Source organism: Poromitra crassiceps (assembly GCF_964638095.1).
Source record: "Poromitra crassiceps genome assembly, chromosome: 13".
NCBI lineage: Eukaryota > Metazoa > Chordata > Actinopteri > Beryciformes > Melamphaidae > Poromitra > Poromitra crassiceps.
The window spans coordinates 11,783,182-11,805,838 of record NC_139644.1 but is presented as its reverse complement, the minus strand read 5'-3'; the positions used below and the strand labels follow the sequence as shown (position 1 = coordinate 11,805,838).

Here is a 22,657-nt window from a genome sequence, read left to right as displayed (position 1 = left end):
TGCACAAAGTTTGAAATGACAAATGTAAATACCATTATTGTGTGCTAAATAAGCCTGGGTTACATAACATGTTTTTAGATGAGAGTGGGAAGAGAGTGTCATTGAGTTCAAGACCATAGGAGGTGTCCCAGTTGATGGATGTTTTCAGATAAGGATGGTTCAGTTAGAGTATCATTGAGTTCAAGACACCTAAGGGAGGTGGCCGAAGTGATGAGCAGGGCCACCATTAGGAGAGGGATCATGTAGCATCCAATCAGAATTGAAGTCATTGGGCTCTATCATTGCAGCGGCGCAGTTTCTAGGCCGAGCGCCAGCCGCAGCGCAAAGCAGTGGGCGTGGAAAGGCGCACTTGATATCTTGGTATCGGCGCTAAACTCAGCCTCAACCATTATAACCACGCCTTTTAAGCGTAAAATTATGCATTGTCCGCTCATTGGAGAATTGCAGGGAAGAGACACACGCTTGCCTTTTAAGCTCCAATTCCTGGACAAATCCGGTAAAACCAGACAAAGCCAAGGGCTCCGCCGCCCCCCCCTCCCTTCATCCGGTCTGTCTATCTCCATATATAGGCTATTATTCCATATTATTATGCTTCTCAAAGCAATCTAATTGCAGTTAAAATACTGCAAGCATGTAAATACCGTAAAATACCAATTATTAGCCCGGCGTTAATTGACAAAATATGTAGCCAGACCCCGCGTCAATATGGGACCTGCGGCAGTTTGGGACCTGCTTTAATTATTTTTGTACAAAAATATTGCTCAGCAAAGATTGTAAATAGTATGAAATTGTTTATTTAAACCATTTATTTTAATGAGTTGGCTACAGTCAGCACCCCACACGATTGCTTGTCTATGGGGAGAGCCGCGCCTCCCTCTCAGCGCAGCAGAGCACATTGCATGCCAGTTCTGGCCTGTACATGAAATCAAATAAAATTTGAGCTGAACTGTGACCTACCGGTATTTACCACTAAACTTTCTCCGCTGAAGGTGAGAGAACATGATCATCATGTGAGCAGATTATTTGTTGCATGCGCTGCCTCCTCCGCTGTTCATCACTCACGGAGCACCCTCTTCAGTAGCGCACATGTGAAAGAGCGGTGAAATACCAATTAGAAGCGGACTTCTATGCCCGCTGGCAGGGAAATATACCATAGGCACATTTCTCAAAATAATTATTACACCAGAGATGTCGGTTTTAGTGTATAAAAATCTTCAGGAAATGCCTACACAATTTTCAGAATCATCAGATGTTGAGGGAAAACGAATTTTGATCAGCAAGTTTCGTGCATGTGTTTTTTTTCCTCGTTGTTCCCGTTTCCTCGTTCGTATTCTTCATCCGATTTTTCTTCTTCGTTGTGTTTGGGAGATGCATTCAACAGGATGTCGCAAAGGTAAAAAGAAAACATTGAAAAAACTAACCAGGCGTCAAATTGGGACCTGCTTTTATGTACAAAATATGTATCCAGACCCCGCTTATATATGGGACCCGCGGCAATTTGGAAGTCGGCTTCTAATTGGTATTTTACGGTACATGCCTATAATGTCAATTATCTGAATGAAATAATAATACATATTAATTAGGAATATTAGTAATATTAGTAGCCTAGCTAATTTCGGGGGGGGGGGGGGGGGGGTAATAAAACGTAGAGCTATATTACACATAAATGGGGATTATTATGATAGCCTAAACTAAATTTATGAAACTGCATTACAGCTTCACCCAAAGCCTGAGAAGGGTTGCAATCTTATATTCTATTGTATTCTAAAGTATTTTTTTCTATATATTGTATTCTCCATTCACTTTCCTGTCCCCGGTGCACAGAATCCTGCTTTAGGCCTGCTTTTCAAAAGCGCAAAGCGCTAAAAGTAGGCCAGGTCGGAAGATGGCTGGAAGATACGAGTACGCCGGTATTTAGCGCCGACACGCCCACTTTGGCGCATTCAGGGACTCCGCCACGCCCATTCGGCCTAAAGCGCATTTGGCAGCCTAAAGCCTATTGCTATTTTCCCGAAACAGGCGCAAGGCACGTTTTTTTGCGTTTAAGGCCCGTTTTAGCGCCGAAGGCCTGTGGGAGAATAGGGACCATTGAGTCAGCAAAAACATAGACACACCCTCAACGACAATGACATAAAAGAACCGGACCTCAGAGCCTTGGTGCTCTCCTGCATAGGCAGGGAGTCAGACGGGAGACCGTCACTTAGATGGAATTGTCTCAGCTCCAGGAGGGAGTGTGCAGACAACACGGAAAAATAGAAAAGAGACGGGAGAACCGTCACTTAGGCTCGAATCCACCAGGGAGAGAGAGGTGATAGGCAGGCCATTAGATTAAGAGATAAGTTCTGGAAATAGGGCAAAAGAAGCACTGTCCGAGTGCCTGTGCAGGAGATCCCCCGTGAATACACGATTGGAGCACAAAGAGTACAAAAGCAGTTAATTACAGTAACTAGAGTAAATGCAATTAGTTACTTTCCACTTTTGAAAATACTGTACCCTGTCTTTGTTTTTTGTTCTTTCAAATCAAGCCAAGATGGTGACTAAAGAACCGGTCTTCCTCTATGAGAAATGTGATCATCTCTGAACTAGCGGCTTCCCCTTTCTGCCTTACTGTGTCGATGACAAAACAAGCCTTTTCTCGTCTCTGTTGCATCTCAGCTGCTGACTCCCTCTCAGACTCATTCATCACCCTTTTCTCAAAAAGCTTGTCCAGCAGACTTTTAAGCACAGGTCCTGATATCCCGTCGATGAAGCTGCCCCGTATGTTGAACAGCCTATCGTTTGAAGGGAGACTCAGACCACTCTGAACCTGGGGCTGTCTTACGGCATCTGATGGAAGACAAACTTCCCTCTCCCACACATTCTGGGAATTGTTACTGTTTTTTAGAAGGAGCTTGATATCTCTAAAGATCTTTTTTAAAGTCACCTGGAATGTGGGGATGTAGTTGTCATAGTCAATCTCAAATTCTTCCTTTTTTGGTTGTATTAGAATTGAGTCATCTTCAGGAGAAGAGGACAGTGTGTACTCCTGCTCTGGGTGTAGTTTACAGCGTGATGTCTCCATATACCTCTCAACTCTCTCAACTATTTCCTTCCTTTTGCGCAGCACATCAGAGGGTACACTGTTTTTAGGAAGCAAGAACACATTGAGCACTGCACTGAGACCATCAACCGGAGGGTTGTAGAACAGCAACACCGACGCCTTGATCGGGTCAGAGGGCGAGTTTTCATCCTTGACATTGCCATAACAAGAAAGTCGAGTGATGTTTATAACAACATGAGTTTCTGTTATCTTATAGGGAGGGATGAACTCAATTCCTTGGTCTGTCACATGGGCAACTGACAAGAATTCACATCCACCTGTAGAGTGGATCTCACAGTGTGGGAGATGAAGTTGACAGACAGACTGCTGGTGGCATTTTATGTCAAGCAGCGGCCCTGCAGGCTTCTTGTTATGCTGGGCTAGCTTCTGTTTCCATGGGATAACCCTGTACACCACATTGCCTTCTGCCTTCATGCTAAACAGTAGACCTGTCACACTGCACTCGTACAGGCCTGGAGAGGTGCAATTGAACATGTAGGTTTCCTCGTTTTCATGAACAGCAATATCAGGTGTAAACCTCTCAAAGCTGTCAGGGGTTGAGGGATGGCCGGCTGTGGCCTCTGGCACAATTTCTTCTTCTAGAATTTCTTCTTTAAGCACTGCTGGGCTTTCTTCAGTGTTGATAAGTTGACGAGTTAAGTCCTGGAGGTGGAGGTGAGAATGGGCTGGCTGGAAGAGGTGGACTGGTAATCTGACATCCCTGCCGTTTCCCCGGTGGGGAATAGTATACAAATTGTTTTAATATTCATGAAACATCTCTTAAGCATAGGTTGAGTGCATAGTTCAAGTTCAACTAATTTATTATGAAAATATGTAGATATGGCCCCCTATTCTCCCACAGGCCTTCGGCGCTAAAACGGGCCTTAACCGCAAAAAAACGTGCCTTGCGCCTGTTTTGGGACGATATCAATATGGCTTTACGCTGCCAAATGCGCTTTAGGCCGAATGGGCGTGGCGCAGTCCCAGAATGGGCCAGAGTGGGCGTGTCGGCGCTAAATACCGGCGTACTGCTATCTTCCGACCTGGCGTACATTTAGCGCTTTGCGCTTTTGAAAACCAGGCCTATTCAGAGTGCGCCAGTTGCGCGGAGCGCTCCCCACTGGCTCTCTCCCTCCCCTCTGGCTCTCTCCTCTGTCACCCTTCTCTGTGTCACTCTCTCCCTCTCTCCTCACAGTCTGACAGGCACAATACCGACTGTCTCTGACTGCCTCGCTCAGAGTCCCATAGAAAAAATAAGCTGTAAGTTCACTGCAATGTGAATGTCCCAACATGTATTGTGCTTCTCCATTTCGCTACTAAATAGCAACCAAATGAGCCGAAAACCTATATTAAGGGAGGATCTAAATAATGTGTAATGGTAAGACAACCTCCAATTGTAGAACATTTCAATATTGGACCAAATAAAACATCGAAATGAAAACACCACCCTATGTGAAACATATATGTCCTACTGGGGCTATAAATATCCCTTGTCGATTTAACGTGATTTAGATAAGTGACAGCGGAACGCGCTTCGGAAGCTTCTACTGTCATCTGCTATACTGTGATGTCCGCTCCAATAACTTGGCCCTACTCCACATTTAGTTTTACAATAAAAACACATTTATGCAATGACTTTACATAATGTAGGCTATATTTATGTGCATCATCCTTCCTGCAGCAGGCGAGAGAAAATGATATCTTTCTGGACAAACTTTCACCAATCTAATAGGCTATATTTTTCTAGCTGATGCGTTTAGAACATTATTTTCACTTTGATCTTGCTATAGTGTAGCGTTTTTACATGCTTGCAGTATTTAAACTGCAGTTATATTGGTTTGAGAAGCATCATAATATGGAATAATAGCCGATATATGGAGACAGACGGGATGAAGGGAGGTGGGGGGGGGGGATCAGAGGCTTGGGTTTCGTCTGGTTTTGCTGGACCACTGGAATGGAGCTTAAAAGGCAAGCATGCGATTCGTTTATTGCACTTATCCAATGAACTGACGGTGCATAATTTTACGCTTAAAAGGCGTGGTTGTAATGGTTGAGGCTGCGTCTAGCGCCAAGACCAAGATATCAAGTGCGCTGGTCCACGCCCACTGATTTGTGCTGCGCCAGGCGCTCGGCCTAGAAACAGCGCCGATGCAACGATAGGGGCCATATTCATGAATTGTCACTTATAGTCTATAGATCATCTGTTAAACATCTACAGACGAAGCTGAATTGATGAATTGTTGAATGTCAACTAATAAGCTGTTGAAACGTTACTAATACTCTGTAGACTCTCTGTAGGAGGACTATCCAAGTAAAGTGTTACCTTTTTTTGTTTTATCTTAGCTGGATATTTATGTACTAGCCCACCAGCCAAATATGGTTTCTGAGCTGCTGCAGACACTTTTATTGGAGAAAAAGAAAAAAAAATCCAGCACAAACAATTGCTAAATAAACATTTTCACTAGATTTTACCATGTGTTTGGTTCTTTGTTGGAACTGCCCATCAGTTGAATCAGTTTGTCATTGCATGTCTTTCCCCTCTCAAACTCGTCAGTGACATCTGAAACAAATAAGGTTAAATTTGACTGCCCTATTGAGTGTCATACTATTTGGCAAATTTAGTTGTATTAATTAGATGAATACTCACAGTATTTTTAGTAAGCTACATGATTAGTATAATTTTGATCCCCCCCCCCCCCCCTTACCTGGGATTGAGTCATCATCATCCTCGAGTGACCGTTTAAGTGATGTCTTCATATCATCTTCCAGTTTCTTCAGGATCTTGTCCTAAGTCAGCATTGTTTAGCCTATCATTAACACTTACACAGTGCAAAATGAACTGCACCATATTAACTGCTCTGATTATTAGTATGTGAATGAGCGTGCTTGTGAGAATACCACATTAATAACAACAATCGTACAGTACATATTTGTCACAGTGCCTGGAAGAATTTTATGGGGGGGGGGGGGGGGGGGGTCATCTCTGAAAATAGGTGAATATTAGTCACAGGCACAAGACTTCACAGGAAGTTAGGTGATAAAGATGTGCAGCATGATTGTTATGATCAGATTTTATAATAGAAAAAGTGACAAACCATTAGGCTCTTCATCTGTTTCAGCATATCGTCCTTTGCCTGGCTGAAGATGATGTCCTTTGAGTCCTTCAGGTGCTTCGCAATTCTTTCCCTCATTTTTTTCAACGAGCCTGTTCCTTCATGTTCTTTTGCTTCTAGAATAGCTACATCAGAAAATTAGTTTGTCATACTTAATTGTCCTGCCTTGGTGCAAAGCTTTCAAGATGAATGCAAATATGCATCAGTCAGTTTGCATCGCCTATGGTTTTGTTTCTTACCATTATAGCATGGATCCATGGATTTCTGAATTGAGTTTGGCAGACTTCTGTAGATTTCTTTCTTCTGCGCACGAATGAGATCATTCACATTTGCCTTCAAATTTGCTTCCTTTTGGAGAGAAAAACAAAATATAAACATTCCACTCAAAGACAAAGGGATTCAAAAATAATGTACAAAATAAAGATACATTGTATTATTCCTTGCCAATGAAATGCTCTCCATAAATCAAGTACAATTTCTGTCAAAGAATCACACTGTTTTCATGTCTACTTGTACTACACTAAAATAACTATAAAATCATATGTCTGTAATACCATCACTTTCCCCTATAACAGTCTCAAACTGATCACAGGAATCTTGCAGAACAGGGATACCGACAGATTTATGAATGACCGGTGCAACCCTGTCCAGGACTGGATGAGATCCGCCCTGTGTTGTGATTGACATGCCTCATCAATATCGTCTTGATATGAGTCATGGCCTAATTCCTGCTTGTGATATTCATGGACAGGATATCAGATCAGATCTGGAGGGTGTGAGATCCGGATGGCATCTATGCTGTTTACACGTGATACCGTCTTTTTGGCCTCAAAGGACTGTGATCTATAAAATGCACAACAGTGTTTTGCTGCAAGGTGCGAGGTGGTTTGAATGAAGGTCAGCACCTCCAAAACTGATATAAATGGCATGTCACCTTCAGCACTGGTCCAACATGGATAAAGTCAGGCCTCCGGTCCTTTTCACAAGTGAGATGTGAGATTGCTTTCTATCGATCCATGGCAGTAAAAATGAGAGCTGAGCCACAAAGCAAAGCTCATAGCTCATTTTCTTTTCAGTCTTCAATCCGATCCTCACTGACGGTCACAGGCTTTAAGCAGTGACTGAAAGAATGAGGTTTCTTTGCATAGTGTCTGGCCTGACTGTCTGTGACAGGTTGAGGATATAATCAGTCTGGAGGGACCACAGACCAGAGGTGAGCTGCTGCTGCTCCTCTGAATTGAGGAGTCGGTGTTGTTGAAAGTTGATGGGTAAAAGGACGTCTGCTCTGTTCGACCTACTGCCACCATGACCCTGACCTAGACAAGCAGCATGATAATGGCTGCATGGATACACATCAGACAATAAACCTTTTAATAAAGGAAATGTAATAGTAGTATTATGACATTGTACCTCTGTCTCGAGAAATCTCAACTGCAAGGAGACGTCTGTATATTTGGGAAGTATGTTCTCTGTGCCAAGTGTAAACTCCTTGATGGCTCCGTTGAATGGTCCATATGTTTGTTCATTCCTGAAACATATTATGTAGTTAAAAACTGCTTTAATAACAGCTGATAGGTTCTTTCTAGTAGTGTACTATATGTAGGGTAAAAAAAGTTAATTCTGGCCATTCCTCATCGCTTTAAAGTGCTTGAATAAATGGTTTTATGTAGAAGTAGTTTCTTACGGGAAGGTCTGCTTGAACTCCTCATCAATGCCATCTCTCATGTCTTTAGCTAACTGCTCATTTATGTTGATTTCAGGCAATTTTTTGGGTTTGTGAATGCCACGATTCTGAACTAAACACTTCAACGGCTTATGAAAAGCGCTACGAGTTTTTTTCTGAAAGAAAAAAACAGAAATTGTTCAGTGGTAGTTAACATTTTCCAGTGAGGCACAAAATGTGTCCTGTTGATATAATTATTATTCAGATAGCCTACTTACAGAAGTGTTTAACTTTAAGATTAACTTGATCTTTGTTTCACATGATTCTTGTGATACTTTAACTCCATCACTGAGGCAGTTTTCAATCGCTCCCTGAGCTTTTTCCATGGATCTTCTGACTTTATCAAGCTCAACCCTTAGTCTGTCTTCCAGGATTGCGCACACCTCTTTGTGGTGAGCCTGAAATCAAACACAAAACATTCCAAATAAAATCAAAGCACCAAAACTATACTGTATCAAATTGCTCCATCAAAAATTAATAGATGAAGGATTCACATTGTGCATCTTGGAAACAACTGACCACATAAATAAAATTTCATGTAAAGCACGTGAAGCCACATATTCATTACAAGTAAGTTATAAGTAACTTGTGAAATACTTCACAGTTGATAACATCCTATGCTCTATATTGCTATAGAGAAGAGACTCACAATTTTGACAATTGGAATGGAATTCTAGAGATGGGAACATGATAAAAATAAAATAATTTATTTATTTAAGTTTTTTTCAGCTGATGTAAGCAATTATTATTATTATTTTTTATAAAAATTTACCACCAATTCCTAGAAAAAGGGTTACACTGAAATGGGGCCAAATTATGCCGAGCATGCTGGCCGAGAGCCAAACGTACACGCTTGGGTGGGGAAGGGGGGGTCTTGATAGAGTTGTAGAAAACAATGACTCACATACATATGTACGTGGAGGGGAGCATTGTGAGGAGGAGCATTGCAACAGGTCCAGTGTAACCGAGGTGAATCAGCGTTGATTCCTCGTGAGTCCAGTGTGATAGCGAGTGGATTGGTTAAACTCACTCCCCAGTATAAAGGCATGTTAATCAGCTCCGCAAAGGGAGCTAGCTCGGCGGTTCGTATCCACCCCTGGGCAAGCCCTTAACATGGGTTGCTACAAGTACCACCTACGCATGGTCCGGTAAAATGAAACAAAACTGCTCAGTCCATTCAGATGTGAACTGACAGTTTTCCTGCATGCATGACAGCTTCACATCTCTCTCTCTCTCGCTCTCCCCATCTAGGCTATCTTTTCTCTCACCCTCTTTCTCTCTCTCACTCTAGCCCCTCTCAGTGAGGAGATAGTCTAGTGAGGAGGAAGCTGCTGACGTGACGCTGTAGCTTTCATGGGCATGACCACACCTCCACTATGCTTTTGGAGCTTTGCGCCGAGATGACGACAAGCGCAGCGGCCCGACACGCCCACAATTACGGCTTTGTGGTGTTTACATAGACGGGGAGGCGGGGGTCATAGCCAGGTCAGCCAGGTCAGTACAGTGTGTGGTGGGGTGAGGTCAAAAGCAGCAGACTAGAGCAGCGCCAACAGTATTTTATGTTGCCTTCAGGTGCACTGTTATTTTTTTAAGCTAAGTTAACCGCTTCTATAGGTGACGTGTGTGTTCACACCGATTTGGGAGAGTACACAGAGATTTGGGGGGCTTACAGCTGTTAGCTGTGAGCTAGTTACATGGCAGTAAAAGCCACTGAATAACCAGTTTGATATAACCGTCAACCAGTTCGAGTCACGCTGTTTCCAAAAAGCACACCAGCTTTGATATCTGTTGGCTGGTTGTTGATATTTATAAAAAATATTGTGGCTTCTGGACAAACATTTTGCAGAGGTAGAGGCAGCCATATTGTGTTCCGGTCTATCGCCTGGAAAGGAAACAAAGAACGTATATTGAAGGCAGGAGCGAGGCTCAGCCTCTTATTCTGTTTTGACAACAGCGCTAACCGCGCAAATGACGACGTGCGATTAGCTGAACAGTCACGTGATGTCTCCTGCCCCGGAAGAGAGTTCCCCATTCATTATGGAGAGAGCGGCTGGAAACGCACACACACACATGCGCACACGGATGCATGCACGGGTCAGACATGAACAAAACTGCACGGTGCACCACTTACTTCAACACCTGGGTGTGATTTTTGTATATAAATGCCAGCGCGGCACGGGCCACGCATTTGGCCTTCGCTAGTTGGGGAACCCTTTTGTAAATGTTTTGTTTGTTTTTGTTTATAATCTATAAGAACTAGTCCATACCCGGAGATGCATGCAACACCGTGCAGATTTGCCAAAAATAAAGTTGGGAAACTGGACAAATCAGCTTTGTCAGGCCCAATTCCTATGCAGGCTCAATGCCCATGTGCGGTTTCAGATTGATTGGATGGACAGAGTTTTCCTCATTCTATAGTAGGATGCACAAGCTACTGTTTCTACAGAGGAAGAATGAATGTAAGCCTTCAAAAGGAGAGCAAATTTGTGTAATGAATTTGAGTAGATCTTTGGGGCACTGAAATTACAAGGTAAAAAAGTTCCACCCTCTGAAGTTGACTTTAGTTTACTGTCTTTGCAGCTTTATTATGAAAATAAAATAATTTAAAAACAACCACACAAATAAACCAATAAATTGAATTAAATTATCATACCTTTTGGCTATGCTTGGCTCCATGAATCAGTGAGAGAATCCCATGAGCTTCAGAGACATATTTTGATATCTTTGATTGGCGGTCATTGAGTTTTCGCAGACACTTCTGAAGTTCGGGTATTTCTGGAAAACAAAAACACAGAGTTGGCATCTTACAGTTGTAGATAATTACATTTGAATTCACTCCCATAATCCAAATAGTTGTGATTGATTGATTGATTGACTGATTGATTGATTGATTGATTGTTTAAATGTTCCACTGAAATTATTGCAACATTGGGGTGTTTTGAGTTGTTTTCTTAAATCAACTAGAACGACCGCACGGCGGATATTTTCCTCCGCCAACAAGTGAGCAGTCGACATCCATGTCTGTCCAGACTTTGATGTTTAAGCTCAATGTGAAGACATTCCGTGAAGGCATTACTGAGGTATCGTGTTGACGAGCTTGAAAATGGCGTTCGTAAGGTCACAGTGACCTTGAACTCTGACCTTTGACCACCAAAATGTAATCAGTTCAAAGTGGATGTTTGAGCTAAATGTGACAAAATTCTGTCAAGGCATTCCTGAGATATCGCGTTAACGAGCTAGAAAATGGCCCTCCTGAGGTCACAGTGACCTTGAACTTTGACCTTTGACCACCAAAATCGAATCAGTTCATCCTTGAGGCCAACTGCAAATTTGAGCCAAATGTGACAAAATTCAGTCAAGGCGTACCTGAGATATCGCGTTAATGAGCTTGAAAATGGTGTGCGTGAGGTCACAGTGACCTTGACCTTTGACGACCAAAATGTAATCAGTTCATCCTTGAGTCCAAGTGGACGTTTGAGCCAAATGTGATGAGATTCCATCAAGGCGTTCCTGAGATTTCACATTAACAAGTTAGAAAACGGTGCTCGTGAGGTCAGTGACCTTGAACTTTGACCTTTGAACACCAAAATCTAATCACTTCATCCTTGAGTCCAAGTGGACGTTTGAGCCAAATGTGATGAAATTCAGTTAAGGCGTTCCTGAGATATTGCATTAACGAGCTACAAAATTGCATTTGTGAGGTCACAGTGACCTTGACCTTTGAACACCAAAATGTAATCAGTTCATCCTTGAGTCCAAGTGGACATTTGAGCCAAATGTGATGAAATTCCATCATGGTGTTCCTGAGATATTGTATTAACGAGCTAGAAAATGGCCCTCCTGAGGTCACAGTGACCTTGAACTTTGACCTTTGACCACCAAAATCGAATCAGTTCATCCTTGAGGCCAAGTGCACATTTGAGCCAAATGTGACAAAATTCAGTCAAGGCGTACCTGAGATATCGCGTTAATGAGCTTGAAAATGGTGTGCGTGAGGTCACAGTGACCTTGACCTTTGACGACCAAAATGTAATCAGTTCATCCTTGAGTCCAAGTGGACATTTGAGCCAAATCTGATGAAATTCCATCATGGTGTTCCTGAGATATTGTATTAACAAGCTAGAAAATGGCATTCGTGAGGTCACAGTGACCTTAAACTTTGACCTTTTACCACCAAAATGTACTCACTTCATCCTTGAGTCGAAGTGGACGTTTGAGCCAAATTTGACAAAATTCCGTCAAGGCGTTCCTGAGTTATCGTGTTAACGAACATCGGACAGACGTACGGACGGACTACCCGAAACCATAATGCCTCCGGCTCGGCTATTGAGGCATAATAAACATTTGTCTTTCATCCCCAGTATGTTCATATTAACCTACCAGTCTGATGTTTTTGCAGAAATTTTTCCTTCTGGAACTCATGGGAGCTCACTGTGAACACTTGGAAAAAATCACCACTGAAATGTTTCTGAAAAGAAATACACAATCTTACTTATGCAATGTTTGGAACTGTAAGATATAGCCTACTACAGTCTTGCATCAAAACTGGCTACGGCAGGTGTTTTGTAGAAAAGCAGTAGACTATCCAATGGAATAAACTCCCGCACTCTACTTGCTGATGAGGATCCGGACTGATGAAGGTCCAGTTGGACTCAAACGTTACTGTATAGGCCTACAATAACAGGCGTTGTATTGTAAGTAGCAGAGTGTAATCCATTGTGTAATCTGTAAAATTTACCTTATACCGGTACATCTTTTCCTGGTTGACAAATTTTTTTGTCACCTCGTCTTTGGCTTTTTGGTTTCTTTCTAAAATGAGATCACATCCGTCCTGTATCGAACTGGGGGAGAAATGCATGCATGTCTTACTCTTAAACAATCCATTATTTGCCCTCAATTTGAAGGCTAATAATAATAATAATAATAATAATAATAATAATAATAATAATAATAATAATAATTTACGGGACTTATATAGCGCTTTTCAAGGACTCAAAGACGCTTTACACTAAAAACGAAGGGTTCGACGATAGCGCAACAGAAAAAGGACACACATGACAGACAAACAGGTATAGGTAGGGGGGGGTAAGAGAAGGTGGGGGAGAAGAGATGGGCCTGGGAGCTGCCCTGGAGAAGGCTCTGTCACCGAAACTGCGGAGGTTGGAGAGAAGGCCGGCTGAGGTGGCTCAAGATTCAAGATTCAAGATTCAAGATTCAAGATTTATTAAGTGTCCCAAAAGGGCAAATTGGATTGCAGAAAGCGTAGTACGAAGTACATACATAAAAACAAATAAGACAAAAAAACATTGTAAAAACAGTCTAGAGCAGCAGTTTAAAGTGCAACACAATAGTTAAAGTGCAAATGACAACAGTAGCAACGATCTAAAGTGCACAGTAGAGATATAAAGTGCATAGTAGCAAAGTGCAGTTCGCTCACAGCAGCACATTTATATCACAAGAAAGAGCTACAATGTATCATTGTATTAAAGCACAAAAGAAAAAACCTCAGTCCAGACCAAAGGGCAGACAAAGTATATAATACAGATATACTGTACTGTACCCCTAAGAATAAATAAAGATAAAAGAATAAAAGAATAAAAGGATAAAATAAATAAATAACAAAATAACAGCAACGGCAGATGGGGAGACATTACATTTGTACCCCAGCAGCGTTCAACGCTCTGATAGAGACAGGCACAAAGGAATTTCTGTATCTGTTCTTTTTAACTATGGGGGCACGAAGGCGGAGCCCGGAAGGAAGCCGCTCATATTCGAACCTCAGAGGGTGGGCATCATCTGATCAGATGGACACAGCTTTTTTCAGCACCTGGTTATTACAGATCTGGTCCAGGCTTCTGAACTGGGTTCCGGCTATTTTCGAAGCCACCTTCACTATTCTTCCCAGGGAGTTCTTGTCTTTAGTACAAAGATTACCAGCTCTGAGGGACCGGGAGGGTTGGTAGGGGGAGAGAAGGTCGGTGAGATATGGGGGGGAAGGCAGTTGGTGAAGGGCTTTGTACTATATGTGATGACCAGGATTTTGTAGTTGGTCCGATAGGAGACGAGAAGCCAGTAGAGTTACTTTAGGACTGGATTGATGTGGTGCCAGAATTTGGTGTGAGTGAGAAGTCGGGCGGCTGCGTTCTGGACCAGTTGAAGTCTATTGATGAGGGCTGATGCCATGGAGGAGTGAGTTGCAGTAATGGAGACGGGAGGAGATGAAGGCGTGGATGAGTGTTTCGGCAGCAGGATGAGAAAGGGAAGACTGGATCTTGTTGCGGTTATGGAAGAATGAAGATTTGACAATTTGACGGATGTGGGGCTCAAGGGAAAGCATGGGGACAAGGATCACGATGAGGTTGCGTGCCTGGGAAGAGGGGATAAAGTGGTGCCGTCGATGGTGAGTGTGGGGTTGTTGTCGAGTTTGCTGAGGGTGGATTTGGAGCAGATGAGGAGTAGTTCGGTTTTGTCACTGTTGAATGGAAGGATTTTCCTACCATTTTCTCCCCAATTGTACTTGGCCAATTACCCCTTGCTGCCCCGGTCGCAGCTCCACCCTCTGCCGATCTGGGGAGAGCCGTAGACTAGCACCATACTTCCCTCCAACACATATGCAGTTGCAAGCCATTTCTTTTCACCTGATAGCAGGGAGTTTCACCGGCAGGACGTAGCATGTGGGAGGATCACGCTATTCCCACCTGTTCCCTTGTGCCCCAAACAGGCACCCTGACCGACCAGAGGAGGCGCTAGTGCAGCGACTAGGACAAATACCCCTAATGCGGCTTCCCACCCGCAGACAGCCAATCGTGCCTGTATGGACGCTCGACCAAGCCGGAGATAACCTGCAACCCTTGTGTTGAGTTGTAGGAAGTTGTGTTGCATCCAGGCTTTTATTGCAAACAAACAGGAGTTGATATAGGAGATGGGTTGTGGTGCTGAGGTAGATCTGGTTGGCATTGGCATAACAGTGGAAGTTGAGGTTGAAATGGTGGAGGATCTGACCGAGGAGGATGTAGATGATGAAGAAGAGTGGGCCGAGTACAGAACCTTGGGGGACACCTTGTGTGACTGTGGAGGGGACAGAGGAGTGATTGTGGAGGGAAATTAAATGAGAACAGTTGGAGAGGTTGGACTGAAGCCAGCTGAGTGCGGTGCTTTCGATACAGAGAGCTTTGATTCGGGAGAGCAAGATGTTATGGCTCACGGTATCGAAGGCTGCACTCAGGTCAAGGAGGATGAGAATGTCGAGGCATCCGGCAGAGGTGAGAAGGTTGTTGAAAAATCTTAGGAGTGCAGTTCCTGTGCTGTGGAGTGGGCGGCACCCAGACTGGAGGGGTTCAAGTAGGTTATTGGAGTGCAGGTAGCTTTGGAGTTGAGTGGCTACGAGGCATTCCAGCGATTTTGGGAGGAAGGGGAGGTTGGAGATTGGCTGGTAGTTGTTGAGGCAGGATGGATCAAGACCATATTTCTTCAGGACTGGAGTGACCGAGGTGGTTTTGAAAGCAGAGGGAACAATTCCGTGGGACAGCGGGGAGTTGGTGAGGTAGGGGCAGAGGACAGGAAGGCATGATTTCAGCAAGGGGTTTGGGAGGGGGTAGAGGGAGCAGGTTGTGGTTTTGGATGAGCTGATGAGTTTGGAGATGATAGAAGGGGCAACTGGAGTGAACCGGGAGAGATGGCTGTGAGGGGGAGGGGTAGGGAGGTCAAGAGGGATGGAGAGGAGAGGGGCTGGGATAGGGGCTGCTGGATCAGATAGAGGGGACAGTCATTGATAGTGATGAGTGCAGCATTTAGGAAAGATGTAGAAAGGTTTTCCCTCGCCAAAATGTAGCCTAACTTTCTAGCGTTATTTAGCCGCCTTCCCAACCAGCAACCATTTTCGAAGTAAATCCATACCCAGAACTAACGTGGCAGAACCAAAGTTACTTCTGCGTTCGCCTGTGTGCAGTCATCAGTACTTCCTGGTATGTATTTACTTTGAAAATGACTGTTTCCCATTTGGTTTATTATTTCATGGCATGGCGAGTACATGAGTCACAACATGTACATGTGAGTGTTTCTGGTGCTGTTAATGTGTGTTTTTGGTAACTGAACGGGGGGTAGGCAGCTGTACCATTAACTACCATTCAGCTGCTAAGCTCACTAGCAGGAGGGGTGAAATGCACTTTCTACTGCACGCACAGGGAAGAGAATCTGGGTAAAGGTAAAATCCCAACGATTGTGTTCTCCGCATTTGACCCATCCCCTGGGGGAGCGGTGAGCAGCAGCAGTGCCGCGCTCGGGAATCATTTGGTGATCTAACCCCCCAATCCCAACCCTTTTGATGCTGAGTGCCAAGCAGGGAGGCAATGGGTCCCATTTTTATAGTCTTTGGTATGACTCGGCCGGGGATCGAACTCACAACCTCCCAGTCTCAGGGCGGACACTCAAACCACAAGGCCACTGAGCTGGTCTACATTCTACATTCTACTTTCTAGTTTTACTATCAGGAATATGGCAAATAGGCGTTTCTCCCAAAATGTTGGCGTATCCCTTTAAGTATACTTGAATGACATTCCTGATTCCTGCTGATTTGTTTTTAAGTTGTAAAGTGCTTTGAGCTATTAACACATTGACTGCCAGCCCTTTTTTCAATGCTGTAGGTAGGTTCTGCCAGTTTTTTTTTTTTGAGGATTCTGGCTCATTTTACAAGAGCCGAGGATTCTTTTCTGTTAAGACTTCGTGAACACCAATCATCTAAAAAGAACTAATAGAATGTGTGCTTTCTCTGTCTAAAAGAGTTAGTTTGTAGAGTTAGTAGTTATGTAGATATTAGCCGTTGAGTACAGCATGGTTTCAGAGATTTTCAGAGAGTTTTGAGATAAATGGATTTTTAGAACCACCTCACGTGCCTGTGATTATGGGTGCCCTTGGGCAAGTCTGTATACTGTATTGTGTGTGTGTGTGTGTGTGTGTGTGTGTGTGTGTGTGTATGTGTGTGTGTGTGTGTGTGTGTGTGTGTGTGTGTGTGTGTGTGTGTGTGTGTCTCCAAACTCCTCCCTCCGTCTGTGCTGCTGCTGCTGGCTCCTGCTGGCTCCGCAGCCGCTCTCGGGCAGTCTGGATTACTGTAAAACGGGCTCGTCCGTTTCTTGAGGTGTCGGCTGAGAGCTTTGAAGAAGCTTTTGCGATTCTGGTCTTATTTATGCTCAAAGGTACTCGAGTGTGTGTGTGTGCGCGCGCGTGTGTGTGTGTGTGTGTGTGTGTGTGTGTGTGTGTGTGTGTGTGTGTGTGTGTGAAATCGAAAGCGTTTTCGCCCAGCTATTTCCTTGAAAATTAGAATGGCTTTCTCCCGCGGACCCGTGGCTGTTTTTTGCTCGGCTTTCTCTCTGTCTGGAGAGCACTGTCGCCACCTAGCTGGTCGGTAAAATAGATTATACACATTCTCTTCCTCCAATATTGGTATAGGAGACGTAAAAGGGGTTGATCGATGTCCCACCGTCAAAAAAAAAAATGTTTATGTAAGCCGAGATATCTCGTCTATGGCACTCAACGGTTGGATTATGTAAGCCGAGATATCTCGTCCTTGGCACTCAACGTGTTAAGAAAGCGCTATATAAATAAAATGTATTCATTTATTATTACTCAGACTAAAAGGCACAATTATGATGTGTCATGACCTGCCAAGACTGTAGCACTACTGTAAAATAAAATGCATTAGCTATGTAATAATTATATCCGAAATGTTGCATTACATATCACGTGCAATAATGTCAGATTTGGTGCAGATAAAACTGATCCCTTGACACTCTCCACCATTTCCAATGAGGCTGATTGTGGTTTTCAAGATCTCCCAGGGCTCTTTCTCTGATGCTGCACGGTTAGTGTCAGTCACAATCCACACATTAGAGCAACTCCCAACAACCTGAAGGAACATAATTGAAAGTTATGCATATACTGTACATCCTTTAACTTTACTTGGTATAGCCTGCAACACATGCAAATGAATACATATCTATCTATCTATCTATCTATCTATCTATCTATCTATCTATCTATCTATCTATCTATCTACAGTATCTATCTATCTATCTATCTATATATCTCTATCTATTTAAATATGTATCTATCAGATCTATCTGAAAACAATGTATTCAACTTTTTCCTCTATAGTTACTGAAATGCATTGTCATATTGTGTAATCAGGGTATGGACGCTGTAATGGATTACTCTCAAATAAAGTGCAAAACCGAATCCTCCAAACGGAGTCCCTGCTGTGTATTAAAGGGATATGCCAACTTTTGGGGAGTTTCGTCCATTTGCCATATCGCCCACACATAACCAAGATACACAATAACTTTACCATCACTCTCCGGACAGTATACAGCAGGGGTTCCTAAACGTTTTTGGCTTGTGACCCTATTTTGACGTCACAAAAATCTAGGGAACCGAGACATTTCAAATTCCGGTAGACCATCGATAATATCATCAGTGACATCGTCAGTGATGTCACATGCCCCCCCCCCCCCCCCCCCGCAGAATTCTGAATTTAATCTGAGAATTCTGACTTTAATCTCAAAATTCTGACTTTTTTCTCAAAATTCTGACAGTAACTTCGAATTCTGACTTTAATCTCAGAATTCTGACTTTATTCTCAGAATCCTGATTTAAAGGTCCTATCCGTAAATTTGGCGAGAAAATAAAAGTGAATGTGCCGTTCCGTAACTTAAAAAATTAGCCCAGCCACGTCTCTCTGTGTTCACCCATTGCAAAGATATTGCAGATTTTCATTTGGCGGATGTGACATTCTGTGCGTTCACGAGCCTGCCTCTTGTCCTCATGGCTCCGGCGGAAATATACCAACGAAGAAGATGGCTAACAGGAAGTGGCTAATCCATGGTTGGTGAGTTTCACCAACTCTCGTCAAGTCAGTACATAGCCCAGCCGGCAGGAAAGTCTCGCGGGACTTGACGAGAGTTGGTGAAACTCACTCCGAATGAGGAAATGAGATCCCTGTAAAGACTAGTGGAAATAGCCCGGGGGTGAATAGCAGTCTGATGTTTCTTTAGGGATCATATAATGACGATATGGGTAGAACACGGGAAGAAAACAATAATTAATGTGAGGAGAGGGCTCCAGGTAAAAAAAAAACGAAATTCTCCTTTAACACATTCAGTGCCAAGGACGTCTGTGGACGTCCTAAAAAAAAGTAACGTTCAGTGCCAAGGACGTCTGTGGACGTCCTAAAATCATAATTCATATTATTCCATAATTCTTCTGTTTAAGGTCGTACCCAGCCAGTGAGCATGAATCCCTTCAAGGGATCACACGGCGCCACCTTAAAAATCACATCGCAGCTGCGCAGTGCAGCCACGTTAAAACCTTGCGACGCTCAGAGGCTCTTTGTAGAGTAGGTTGGTCAGTAGCAGTAGCATTAGCAGTATCCATAGCAGAAGAAGAGAATAGATTTATAGCATTTAGTAGCATTTAGTAGAATTTAGTAGCATAGCGATTTTAGATTAGTTTGTGAGATTGTGTAGTGAGTGGATTCGAGTGCTTGGTGTGAGGTGAGTGCGTGCGTGGGTGGGTTGTGTCGGGTGTGTCTGAGTGTGCTAGCGAGTGTGCCTGTGTTAGATTTAGCAGTTAGCATTTAGCGTTAGTTAGGTCAGGGTAGATAGCATCTGTGTAAAAAAAAACAAAAAAACAAAAAAAAAATGTCTGTGTGTCTCTGTCTGTCTGTCTGTCTTGTGTGTCTGTTTTGTTAGACTAGCGTTAGTGTTAGACTAGCGTTAGACTAGCGTTAGTCTTAGATTAGCGTTAGTGTACAGTTAGACTAACGTTAGTTAGATTAGCTGTCATGCCCAAGGCCAGGCGTAAGCGTGGTGGGCCGCTCCCAGGGCCTGGGCAGCTTACACTGCAACAGGCTCTCAGCCGTGCTGTTCGGGAGAGAGATCTCCCTGAAACAGACACGGATGAGCCCGAGGAGACGGCTTCATCATCTCCTGATGACGCCAGAGATGAGGAATGGCAGCCCCCTGGCCCTGGACCTAAGAGGCGAACATTCTTGGACGAGGCGGCTTCCAGAGGTTAGAACCTACATATAGGCTATAGATAGCCTACTTTATTGATCCTTTACAGGAAACTATTACTACTAAAGCTGTAAATGCCAGACGATTGTATGCATAGATGACTTCTCGATTGTTGACAAAAATGTGATATTGTAAGTTCTGATATTGTAAGTCGATTTGAATAAAAGCGTCTGCCAAATGCCGTAATGTAATGTCTAATAATAAAAAGAAGCAGGAGAAAAATAGGAGGTAGAAATGTAAAAAATAAAATAAACACACCCACACACCTTTTATTATTCATCAATTTATTTTCGTCAACACAAAGCTTGGTAAGAATAACGATCCTGCAATTAGTTAGCATACTAATAATACCATGTAAAATATTCAATTTCAGAGTTGGAGCACAGCTCGGAGGAAGAAGACGACGACGTCACACGTCCCCCCAGCGTCACACGTCGTGCGCGCTTGAGCTCCAGTGATGGTGAGATGAAGGCCATTTTAGAATTACAATTATTCATCTGATATTGAAAACAAACTTTTTTTCCTTCAAGAAATGTCAATATATTTTTATAAACTCACTTTTACTATACAGAAGAGTCGGAGGAGGAGGAGGAGGAGGAGGAGGAGGAGGAGGAGGAGGAAGAAGAGCAGCATCTGCCGGCATCTTCAAGCAAAAGAGGTGAGAAGATTATTGGATTTTGTCAAAAAGACAGCTTGTTTACATATCACAATTGTCTGAAGAAAAACCTTTTATTTCATTGTTTTCAGCGGGCAAGTCTCGTCCCTCCCTGGATCCTCCGAGCTGGCGGGATATGGCTGACTGGAGCCCCAAAACGCTGCCATTCACCGCAGTGCCAGGTCCCAGTGCGGCAGCATCACTGCAGTCCGACAAGCCTGTCGACTTTGTGGAACTGTTCCTCTGTGACGAGCTCATGTTGCTGATTGTTGATCAGACCAACAAGTACGCGGAACAGTGTATTGCTGTCATAGAGGAGCTGCGTCTGCCATACTCCAGGGTAAACGCCTGGCAACCGCTGACCCTGGTGGAGCTGAAGCGGTTTCTGGGATTGCTTTTCCTTACTGGCATCGTCAAGAAGCCGAGTTGGGCCGAGTATTGGTCTGTTGATCTGGCGCTTGAAACACCATACTTCGGGAGCACAATGCCACGCAACAGGTTCCAGCTCATTTGGCGGTTTCTCCACTTCAGCGACAATCGGGAGGTCGATGGCAGCGACCGGCTCCACAAGGTTCGTCTTGTCCTTGATCTGCTCCTCTCCAAATTCAAGGAGCTGTACCAGCCGTCACAAAACATCTCGGTGGATGAAGGGATGCTGCACTTTCGAGGACGTTTACGTTTCCGTGTATACAATCCTGCCAAACCCACCAAGTACGGAATCAAGAGTTACATTCTGTGTGATTCAGCCAATGGTTACTGCTACGCCATGAAGCCATACTGTGGAACTCACAGTACCCTGCAGGACACCGTGCGCTTCCTGATTGCCGGCCTCGAGGGGTTTGGATATCGCTTGTGGATGGACAACTTCTACAACAGCGAGTCAATGTGTCGTCTTCTCCTCGGCCTCCAGATCCACTCAGCTGGCACACTCCGTGTCAACAGGGGAGAACCGCCGTCCATCCGCGAGGTAACCACGTCTGACCTGGCAGTAGGTGAACACCGCGCTCGTCACAATGACACAGTGATGGTCCTGGCATGGCGAGACAAACGCATCGTCCGGATGATTTCGACGTTCCACCAGGATGAGATGACAACTGTGGCGGTGAGACAAAAAGGAAACAGTGAGAGAGTCCCCCAGAGGAAGCCAGCATGCGTGGTGGAGTACAACCAGTACATGAGTGGTGTGGATCGCCTGGACCAGAAGATCTCCTATTACCCCTTCATCAGGAAGACTGCAAAATGGAGCTCTAAGTTCGTCATGTACCTGATGCAGATCGCAATGAGCAATGCTTTCATTGTGTACAAGGCACGCAACCCAACGACCAGCTGCAGAACCCTAAAAGACTTCATCCTGTCTGTGCTCAAGTCCTGGACCGCAGATCCCCCTCCTCCTTCAGCCCCTCCCCAACCTCCTCTTCCAGGAAGAGCACCAGCCCACCCACGCAAAAGGTCCGCTTCAGCGAGGCTGGATGTGGACTTCGCGGGGCACGTGCCACTGCCAGTGGCAGACCCAGCCACCAAAACAAAAACAATCTATCGAAAATGTGCGCACTGCGCAGCCCAGGGACTCAGAAAAGAGACCAAGTACGTTTGCCCTGGCTGTGACCACGTACCTCTCTGCCTCTACCCGTGCTACTTTGAGTATCACTCACAGTGATACTTTCCCCGACCCCCCACCCCCCCACCCCCGCTTCAGCCAGTGATGCAGTGTTTAGTTTAGTTTAGTTAGTGTCAACGAGTGTGTGGGCAGTCCATCAAGCTTTAGTATGTTTATTTGCTTTGACAGTTGAAAAGTAGAGACACTGGAGAGAAAGCTGTAGCGGGATTCAGTCCTTCAAGACTACAGTAACGTTACCTCCAAACACAAACTGCCTGCTGTCTGACTGTTGTCAAGCCGTCCAATAGCAGTGTCATTACTGTAACAAGAATAGTAGCAGTTGTAACACAGTAATAGCATCAGTCATGTGTATGCCTTTTTTTCATAAAATGTGTTGGTTCTTTTGAAAAAAAAAAAAAAAAAAA

At 44.1% G+C, this 22,657-nt stretch overlaps 1 protein-coding gene across 4 annotated transcripts in view; it reads right to left on the bottom strand.

The window, feature by feature from the left end:
- Positions 1 to 22,657, bottom strand: part of LOC310787970 (nuclear GTPase SLIP-GC-like) — a 52,110-nt gene that overhangs the window by 4,748 nt on the left and 24,705 nt on the right. For all 4 annotated transcript variants that reach the window (XM_083649423.1, XM_083649424.1, XM_083649422.1 and 1 more), the window contains 11 exons: positions 17,647 to 17,816; positions 12,654 to 12,756; positions 12,296 to 12,383; positions 10,569 to 10,690; positions 8,134 to 8,313; positions 7,877 to 8,031; positions 7,603 to 7,720; positions 6,432 to 6,540; positions 6,175 to 6,317; positions 5,785 to 5,866; positions 5,552 to 5,639 (listed from right to left, as the gene is read on the bottom strand). In XM_083649423.1, coding sequence (XP_083505549.1) covers positions 5,552 to 5,639; positions 5,785 to 5,866; positions 6,175 to 6,317; positions 6,432 to 6,540; positions 7,603 to 7,720; positions 7,877 to 8,031; positions 8,134 to 8,313; positions 10,569 to 10,690; positions 12,296 to 12,383; positions 12,654 to 12,756; positions 17,647 to 17,816 — 1,358 coding nt within the window. The remainder of the gene's footprint in view (positions 1 to 5,551; positions 5,640 to 5,784; positions 5,867 to 6,174; positions 6,318 to 6,431; positions 6,541 to 7,602; positions 7,721 to 7,876; positions 8,032 to 8,133; positions 8,314 to 10,568; positions 10,691 to 12,295; positions 12,384 to 12,653; positions 12,757 to 17,646; positions 17,817 to 22,657) is intronic.